General features: G+C 40.0%; 1 protein-coding gene and 1 non-coding gene across 2 annotated transcripts; both read left to right on the top strand.

The window, feature by feature from the left end:
- The first annotated feature begins 920 nt into the window (after positions 1-920).
- C2H15orf48 (chromosome 2 C15orf48 homolog) lies at positions 921-4,141 on the top strand. Its single transcript, XM_036843870.1, has 5 exons — positions 921-1,042; positions 1,182-1,243; positions 1,687-1,772; positions 2,696-2,756; positions 3,737-4,141. Exons 2-5 carry the CDS (start codon positions 1,208-1,210, stop codon positions 3,803-3,805), a joined length of 252 nt encoding a protein of 83 aa, XP_036699765.1. The 5' UTR covers positions 921-1,042; positions 1,182-1,207; the 3' UTR covers positions 3,806-4,141.
- Positions 4,142-7,964: 3,823 nt separating this feature from the next.
- On the top strand, positions 7,965-8,080 carry LOC118891546. The gene has a single exon (XR_005019103.1). It is a non-coding gene; the product is annotated as a small nucleolar RNA SNORA22 (small nucleolar RNA).
- Positions 8,081-10,084: the final 2,004 nt, after the last annotated feature.

Below are 10,084 nucleotides of genomic sequence, written 5' to 3'. Positions count from 1 at the left end.
GAAAACATTAAGATGTTTTCGTTTTTATGCTAACTCATAGCTTGAACTTCAAACAGTTTTAAAATAATTGTTTTAAAATAACTATTTTTAGATAACTGAGCTTGCACTCTTGACTTAATCGCAGTTGCTAAGAGCAGGGTGCAGAAAGAACAGCGCTGCCTGATTGCCAGACAGACCCGGCTTCTGATTACATCTCCGCCGCTTACTGGCTATGTGCCTAGAGCATCTCTGAGCCTAAATAACATACCTTGCAAAAATGTCGAGAAGATTCCAGTACAGTGCCTGGCACACAGATCCTGATTTAATTATTATTCCCGTGGTTCTGCAGCCGCCTTCATGCTCCGTGCAAGGCTAGGCTGTTAGCTTAGGGGCGAGTTCCTTCAGGGTCGTCTCAGAGATCTTCTCTTGGAAGCCTCTCCAGTTGATTCTTTTTGTTTCTTCTCCCTCATCTCCTGATTCTTTTTTTTTTTTTAATGGAAAAAATCAGGACAACAAGGAATTATTCTGAAAGGAAATTTACAACTTAAATTATCTCCATAAGTGCGCCACATCACATTTTTGGAGCTTTTAATGTGACTTGGATTAATTTTAGTTTACCTGCCTGCACCAAGGAGCCTCCCATGGGACCCCGGGATCTGCGGCTCCTTTTCCGGACCTCCTTTTAGAGGGGCTGTTTTTCACCTGTTCTTGGCCATCCAAGCGCCCCTTGTTCTTAGTTCCACCCCCTTGCAGACGCGCCAACGCCCAGCCTGGGCTCGCTCCGAGCGGCGGGTAAGAACCGCGGCAGGCGGCAGGGAGCGCTAGCGTCCGGCTGCGCGGCGTTTGAAGGCCCGGCGTCCAGCAGGGGGCGCCCGGTTGCCGGGCGCCCGGCATGGGAAGCGAGTCAAGCCCCGCACGCCCCCTGCGCGGCCCGCGTGACCAGAACGCACCGGCCGGCCTTCCGGAGAGGGTGGGGTTGGTATATAATGCGCGGAGGTCGGGGTCGGCATTCGGTTCTGGGCGTTAGCATCGTCCGCTCGCGGCGCCCTGCCAGGTCTCCCAGGTGAGCTGCCCTCGGGCGGAGGCTCTGGTGAGCCGGCTCGAGGCTGGCTTTGGGATACGTTGGCCGGTTTGGAGCCCACCAGGCTGAGTCCTAGTAGCTGAGTTTTGATCAATATCTTGGATTTTTTTTTTTCTTCTAGATTTGGCATTCTACACTGAAGTCATCATGAGCTTTTTCCAACTCCTGATGAAAAGAAAGGAAGTAAGGTTTTATTTATTTGTTTGTTTATTTATGGCTGCGTTGGGTCTTCGTTGCTGCGGGTGGGCTTTCTCTAGTTGCGGTGAGCTGGGGCTACTCTTTGTTGCGGTGCACGGGCTTCTCATTGCGGTGGCTTCTCTTGCGGAGCATGGGCTCTAGAGCGCAGGCTTTAGTAGCTGTGGCGCAGGGGCGTAGTTGCTCTGCGGCATGTGGGACCTTCCAGACCAGGGCTTGAACCCGTATCCCCTGCATTGGCAGGCGGATTCTTAACCACTGCGCCACCAGGGAAGTCCAAAAGAAAAAAGTAAATTTTTAAAGCACCTGAAAATCTGACTAAAAATATTAACTTTTAAAGATGTTGAAGAAAGTATAAAATGATATAGAGCTATTCTGTTATATTTCAAGTGTTTCATATTGAAACGTCGGAGTATTTTGTTCTCTGTTAGCTTATTCCTTTGGTGCTTTTCACGACCGTGGCAGCGACTGGAGCTTTGTCTTTTGCTCTGTATTCCCTTCGAAAACCCGATGTGATGTAAGTAGGCATTCATCATTTATAAAAACGTTTTTAGCCGTGTTAGGTTGACCTTCAGTTTATGAAATGCATGGTATCAGTTTCCTGGTTTTCCCCCACGATAGGAATGTCGAATTGTGAACTTGGTTGGAGTCAGGGCCAGAAAGCATCCAGGTATCAGAAGACTATCAAATGATGATTAGTGATAAAATAAGTTTACTAATATATGTTCCTTGTATCTAAATACCCTTTCATCCACTGGCCCTCCTCCTCGTCTCCTGCAGCAAAATAAAGCTTGTTGGTTTTTTTTTTTAAACTTAAGTTTTGAAATTTAAAGTTCTTAGACAGTCTTTTGGGATATACATCATCAATCTTAATCATTTTAATAACATTTTAAAATGTCAGTTCATTAGAAAGGTCATTCCTAATGTGGTAGAGTTTATAGATTCAGTTGTCTACAATGAATCTAATCTTAGCCCTGGATATAAGATAAAATACTATGTATCCTGGAATATGAAGAAGAGAAAAACCTGAAACTAATATTGACCGGGTGCAGGGCTCCGTAGAGCCGTAATGCTAGGCTCTGGCAGTTTATCACCTACAGGTTTCAAGCCCAGCCCTTCTGCCTCTTCCAGAAACTGGGGTAAGAGCATATTTGCTTGCTCTTAGCCTGGCACTTCCACCCTAATTGCTCTTCAGCTTATGAGAACATTCTCCAGTCTAGCCCAGTAAAGGGAATATAGACCTCCTACCCTGCAGAGGAATTGATCCTTGATGTTTGAGCCAAACTGTGAAGCTTTTTAAAGGAATGTTCCATCAATTTCAATTAACTCAATGCCTAAGTATGCACTCTGAGTCTGTCCCAAGCGTATTTATAAACCCAATATCAGACTTAGTTTAAATGCACTTACTTTAATGTTTAATCAGCTTTCTTTTATTTTTAGCATTGATCGAAAAAGAAATCCAGAACCTTGGGAGACTGTGGATCCTACTGCACCTAGAAAGGTATTGCTACATTAAAACGTGATTTATACTTAGCCGAAACCTTAGCACATTTGTCAGCAAAATAGATGTAATACCTTTTCACCTTTAGGGTGCCATTTAATATGTAGTGCAAAGAGAGTGCTGTAGGGTTATGGAGATTTAGTTCAAATCCTTGCTTCATTAGTCACAGGTGATTTTAGATAATTTGGCCTCTCTGAGGCTCTCAGAATCTATAAAATGGGCACAATAATAGGGCTCTTCCTCAGAGTTTAGAGGATTAAAGAAGATAAGATAGAGTCCTTTAGCACAGTGCCTGGCCCATAGTCAGCACTCAAATATTAACTTTTATCATTATTGTAACACATCATTTCCTTTTTTAATTTAATTTTTATTTTATATTGGAGTATAGTTGATTTACAATGTTGTGTTAGTTTCAGGGGTACAGCAAAGTGAATCAGTTATACATATACATATATCCATTCTTTTTCAGGTTCTTTTCCCAAATAGGTTATTACAGAATATCGAGTAGAGTTACCTGTGCTTATTAGTTATCTTGTCCACAGCTCTGTGCCTTTTCCCTTATTGTATAACTTGGATCATTTGTACCTTTGTTGAGTAATTACAGTGAGGAAATTTTAAGAGCCTACTATGTGCCTATCTCTGTGCTGGGAGCATCATACCTCCACTCACACGGAGCAGACACACTTTTTGAGCTTATAGTTCACATAAAACCATAGGGAATTAAAAAATCTAGAACCTGTTAAGTGAAAGTAGGGTAAATGGATATGACCTTTCTCTCTGATCCTATAACACTCAGGAACCCAAAGGCTCTTTAGAGGGATAGAACCAGCCCATATTACTGTTTTAGTGATGGGAAGAGGTGATTCGTTGACTACAAATGTTATGGTGATGCTTTTTCCAAAGGGAGCTGTGTACAAATCCCAGAAGGGGACCTGAGGTTGGACAGATCCTAACAAAACATTTTTATTCTTTTTTTAAAGCTTATAACAATCAACCAAGAATGGAAGCCTATTGAAGAGTTGCAGAAGGTCCGAAAGGCAACCAGGTGACCAGTCTTCGCTATTTTCTTCCAAAGAGTACTCTATGAATCTAGTGGAAACACTTCTGCACAAACTAGATTATGGATACCAGTGTGCGGAAATGCTTCTGCTACATTTTTAGGGCTTGCCTACGTTTTCAGACTCTGGATAAAGAATTATAAAGGTAGTGCAACAATAACCACATAGTCCCAAAATAAGATTCTATGTTTATTTTCTTGTTGTAAATTTGCTTTGCGTATTGAAATTTTTGTGTTTATGATGCCTGAATGTTCTACTTAAAATGCATAAAGATTTGTTAAATTTGATTGTCTCCAATAAAATACCATTTGTGCGAGATTTCTTAAAGTTCAGGTATATATTTAAATAGAGGAGAAAGTCTTTTTATGGGAGATAAACACATTCTGAAGCATGGAACTTCATCTTTTTAAATAACACCCAGTGCAAATTTCTGTATCAACTTTTTTTCCAAGTTCACTCATTCATCAGAAATCTATTGAATAACTACCGTTATCCAGGCACTGTTCTTGTGCAGCTGAGATAAAGCAATGAACAAAACCAAATTTTGGAGGGAGAGGAATAAAAGATGGTAAGTACAGTGAGGAAAATGAAGACAAGATGGGGTATGAGACTTGCATGGGGATTGGTCTTGGAGGATGTACTGGGATTCTGGCAGTGATGGGAATGTGGGGCATGCGAGAGTAGCCCTCCAGATGCCAAGGCTAACAGTGGTGCTCCTGTGAGGCGTGGGGAGGGGAGGATGGAGAGCACCCCACAGAGTCTGGGGCTCCTCTTCACTGTGGCCAATGGTCCCTTGGAGATCAAAGGTACCATCAAACCCAGCGTGCCCCTCGGCTCCCCCTTGCCTATTCTTGAAAGTGGGACCAAATAGAAAATAGCTGTTCATTAACTTCTTTTAAAAATTGAGATACAATTCACAGAACATAGTATTCATCCATTTAAAGTGCACAATTCGGTGGTTTTTAGTATATTCACAAAGCTTTACAACCATCTCTACCGTCTAATTCCAGAACATTTTTATCACCCCAAAACAACACTGTACCCATTAGCAGTCATTCCCCCATTTCTGACCCCTCTGCCCCCAGCCTAGGGAAACACTAATAAAGTTTATCTCTATGGATTTTCCTCTTCTGGGCATTTCAGATAAATGGGATCACACATTATGTGGCCTTGGTGCCTGGCTCTAACTTAGCATAATGTTATCATGATTCATCCGTGTTGTAACACGTATCAGTATTTCTTTCCTCTTTATGACTAATATTCCATTGTATGGATATGCCATATTTTGTTTATCCATCAGTTGACAGACATTTGGATTGTTTCTACCATTTGGCTGTTATGAATAATGCTGCTGTGGACAGCCATGTATAAGTTTTTGTATAGCCATATCTTTTCAATTCTCTTGGGTGTATACCTAGGTTCATTAACTCTTGTAAATAAATATCATAAATCCCTTTTTCTTAATTTCCATCTGAACGTAATAGAAATTTAAGAGAAGGGCTAAATTCTAATCACCTTCACGGCAATAAGAATTAACTAGATCTTTCTAGAGACTCGGCAGTTCTGAAGGGATTAAAGCAAGACTACTTCTGCAACTTCTACTTTCCTTATCACCTCAAATTTTCCCAGATGAAAATCTCCGATTATTGATTTCAAGGAATTACATGTACCAGTTAGGAAGTACAATTTTATTTGCTTAAGCTTCTAAAGGGCAATGTGGTACCATATAGGCAAACAAAAATGAACAGCCTTGTGATGCTTGGCCAATTAGGAGAGCAAATTGGTAGTGTTTGGGAGGGGACTGTGCCTTTCAACTTTAAAACACAAACCTGATTGAAATACAGTGGCTTTATGGGGTGAACAAGGCAGTGGAAGGTACCATGCAGCAGGTTTGGGAGGGAGAAAGGCCAACAACAATATTGAAACTTAAATTTCAAAAGATTTATTGATTTTATTTTTGATAGTATTCTTAGCATTTTCCACACATGTTTTATTTTGAAATTTTTCAAATATTCAGAGAAGTTGAAAAACTAGTACAAAGAATACTCACACTTTTTATCACTTAATATTTTGCCACATTTGCTGTGTCTCTCTGTATATTATGCTCTTTTAAAATGAACTCTGAAAATAAGTTACAGACATCATAAAGCTATTCATGCCTGAGAGAAAGGACATTCTAGCTGTTATACCATTATCATTCCTAAGAAAATTACCATTAATTCAATACTGTCACCTAACATATAATCCATTTCCATTTCCTCTGACTGTAATGTCCTTTATAACTGTAGTTTTAAGTCCAGAATCCAATCCAAGTTTCACTTGTTGCATTTGGTTGTTAGGTTATTGTACTGAGTACTTGATGGATATGTGGTCATGGAAGTGACTCCCAAGGAGCTTGTATAGAACTCTCTCTACAGAGTTTGATCTGGATAAGATTCTCTTGCTAGTGGACTTTGAAGTTTTAAAATTTGAGACAAAATAAAGACATTTTCAAGTAATTTAAATATTTAAGAAGTTGTAAAATTGTTAAGCATTCACTATGTGGTAGGTGGTGTGCTGGCCTCAAGGATTTGACATAGGAAAGGGAGATACATCTGTGAACAAATCCAAGCAATACAGTGACAGTAAGGCATAGATAGAAACAAGCACATGGTACAAAGGAAGGTTCCGAAGAAGATGGGTCCCTGAAAGCCTAGTTTCTTCAAAAACCATTAATTAGGGTAAGGTAGGGAGGGTGGGAGGGAGACACAAGTGGGAGGGGATATGGGGATATATGTATATGTATAACTGATTCCCTTTGTTATACAGCAGAAACAAACACACCATTGTAAAGCAATTATACTCCAATAAAGATGTTATAAAAAAGCCATTAATTAGACGTCAGAAAGGCAATTGAAGTAGAGGCATGTATTTACCTAGCCATAGAGAGCTAAGACAGCATCTCTTCAGAAACTTGGAGCAATTTAGTACATGAAATTTAATATTGGAGTGTAGAGTGGGATAGGTGAAATGCATAGGGCCTTTTATGCTATTATCCTGCAAGCACAAAGGAACCAGAATAGGATTTTAAGATGGGGAAGGAGATAATACAGTTTTCTCAAGGGACTGTTGGCTATATCATCTAGAGGTGGGTGATGCGCACTGGAGGGCCATAACTAACCAAGGCAGTGGCAGAGGGAATAGAAAAAGGAGGATGCGTTTGAACGTGATTGAAGAGAAGACCTCAAGGCTTATTGGATGTGGCTGGGAGATGTCCAAAATGACTCCCAGATTTCTCACCCGAGTAGCTGGGTGCGCAGTGGTGCCAAGACAGAGAATACAGGAGGAAAATAAAATGGAATGTTCAAGGGAAGCGTAGATGAGGAATGAGTTAGGCTTTGGAACTGAACGTTGGAGAGCCCAGTAAGCTATCTAGGTAAATTACTTCTCGAGAACTGCCAAGAGGTGTGACTTGGAGACAGTTCAAGGGGTGGTAAAAGCCAGGGCGTGGGTAAACCTGCCTACAGAGGCAGTTCTAAAGTGATACGAAGACTGAACAGAGAGGAATGTCATCATGAAGGACGTGGGCAGGGGAGAGGATTTGGTCCCTGATGGGGACTGAGAGAAATGCGGAAGGAGAACCAGGAGATGCATCATGGAGCCCAGAGAAGAAGGAAGGCTCTTCCACTGTTGGTTTCAGTTTGCAATTAAACCAAAGCCCAGAGTCCTTCAGCTTTATGGCCTTGAGCCTTAAGCAAACACCTATAATTCTCTCATATAAAAAGAAGATGTGAAGTAAGCTTTCTGAATAAAAAAGTTAAAGTCACACACCATATCACTAAAAACGAGTGAGGTCTAATTAAGTACTCATTCATCATCATTTTTAATTTTCTTGGGGAAATTCTCTCACATTTTAGTTGAGACTTTGTGGGAGAATGAAACTACAGGCTCTGAAATCAGACCACTTTGCCACTTTACTACCCATGTTACTTTGTACCTCAGATTCCTGGTCTATGAAATTGGGTTAATCTGTTACTTGCTTGGGTTAATTGTGAAGATTATGTGAGGTAATAGAAGTTTCTGACATGGTGTTTAACATACACTAGTTGTTCAATAAGTATTCCCTTTTTGCTTTTTAAAAAATGATTATCACTATAAAAGAGAAAGCTCTTTGCACAGTGAACACCCAAGTGTGCTTTATAGTTCCCTCGGCTTTGACTCTGTGCTAGAGCAATGTCTGTTCTTTTCCTCTGCATTGAAAGGAGTATTCAGAAAGTCAGCCCATTATATTAATTGTGTTTAAGGGTATGAATGATCTAGCGTATCCCTTCATAAATTTGCTTTGTCATGATCTATATTTGCATCTAACTGGAAAAAAAGAAGAGAAAGCTCTTAATGTGTATAAAATTATATTCTTCCATGAGTGAGAACATTGCCTGTTTGAGATTCACACACGCCTACTTCTGGTAACTGGTCCACCTTTGGTTCATAGCGCCCCAGTGATAAACCTTTGCCAGAGCGCGAACACACCCGAAGATAAACACATCTCACCTTTACTCTCACCTACACAGACACCTAGCTAGAAATAAGAACCCCCGCATATGTGCCCACCTAGATGGCCTCACATCTAGAAAAGACATAGTAGCAAAAATAATTATTTTTATGTGTATAATATAAAAATTTGTCCCTAGCAACCACTGTCTACATTTTAGTAATCACTATATTCCACAAGCACACTACACATATTCTTACATTCAAAGATGATGGTATGGGGCTTCCCTGGTGGCGCGGTGGTTAAGAATCCGTCTGCCAGTACAGGGGACACGGGTTCGAGCCCTGGCCTGGCAAGATCCCACATTCTGTGGAGCCACTAATAAGCCGGTGCGCCATAACTACTGCAACTCATAAGCCCGTGCGCCACAACTACTGCAGCCCGCGAGCCTAGAGCCCGTGCTCCGCGACAAGAGAAGCCACCGCAATGAGAAGCCCGCGCACCGCAACCAAGAGTAGCCTCCGCTCGACGCAACTAAAGAAAGTCCATCTGCAGCAATGAGGAACTAATGCAGCCAAAAATAAATAAATTTATTTTTTAAAAAATGATGGTATGTGGTTTGAATAAGGAAGGGGGGTGAAGTTGAGTATATGTACCTAAGAGAGCAATAGGAATTTTTAAATTTTTATTTATTTATTTTTAGGATTAAAATAGTAAAGAAGTTTTCCTGGCATAAAAAAAAGTATCTTCTGTAATTCCAAGGGTTTCTTATTAATTGGTTGTTTCAATGGCTGAACAGTAGTTTCACACATTCATGATAAATTGTTTCCCTTCCTAAAATATAGCTTTAGGCTGTTGCAAATTTAGTTCAAGAGATCTTTTTCACCTGAGTGAAAAAGATGAGGAACCCTGGAGATACCTGTTCAGGGTATCAATTTTTTTAAAATGTAAACTTGATAGAAGGGAAACGCAAGCTCCACTATTGATTAACAATATCTCTATTTATGGAGCACTAACTACAAGCCTGGCATTAGCTCTTTAGCAAGGATTGCCTCTTTTAATCCTCTCAACAAACCCCAGAGGTAGCTTTTACCACTCCCATTTTACAGAAGGAGAAACTAAGGCTTGGAGAGGTTAAGTGAGAGCAATAGGAATTGAATTAGTTTTTCTGGTAATTATCCCTCATAATATCTTTTCCTCATGCTTAGAAAGTTGCATGAGGTAATTATGTATTTTCTCCCTAGAAACTAAGGCTTGGTTTTGGTAGTGTTTTATTTGCTTGTGTGCATACTACTTAGTTTTAAAATGAAAACTAGAATAAAATTAAGGAAAACACTAAATTTGATAACTCTTGATGACATGCTAAAAGCAACTTGCTCATTCACTTGGTATGACTTATGATACATATATAATAAAATATTGCTTATTTGGAGAGTGGGCATACTATGTAAAAAATTAAACTCCACTTTTTTGTATTTACATCAAGTAATATATGTGATTTTTCCTTTACTTGGTTGTGTGGAATCATGAAGTCGATACTGTTCATGTTCTAAAGGTTATGTTGTTCAGGTTATGTTGCCTCGGGCAAGTTAACCTGATTATTTTATTTTATAATTCCTTTGCTTATCTGAATTCTCCTTATCAACATTGATGAGAAATGGATTCATATTGCAAGGCAAATGTGACCTATTGTTTGCTTGTTATTTTCTAGACAAGTTCATTGAGTAAACCTCTGGACACTTCTCAAATTTTGTTTCAGATTATTTTTTGAAGTAGCACCATTTATTTATTTATTTTAC

The sequence above is a fragment of the Balaenoptera musculus genome, chromosome 2, assembly GCF_009873245.2.
Source record: "Balaenoptera musculus isolate JJ_BM4_2016_0621 chromosome 2, mBalMus1.pri.v3, whole genome shotgun sequence".
NCBI lineage: Eukaryota > Metazoa > Chordata > Mammalia > Artiodactyla > Balaenopteridae > Balaenoptera > Balaenoptera musculus.
The sequence above is the reverse complement of the archived record's forward strand: the minus strand, read 5'-3'. Positions and strand labels throughout refer to the sequence as shown.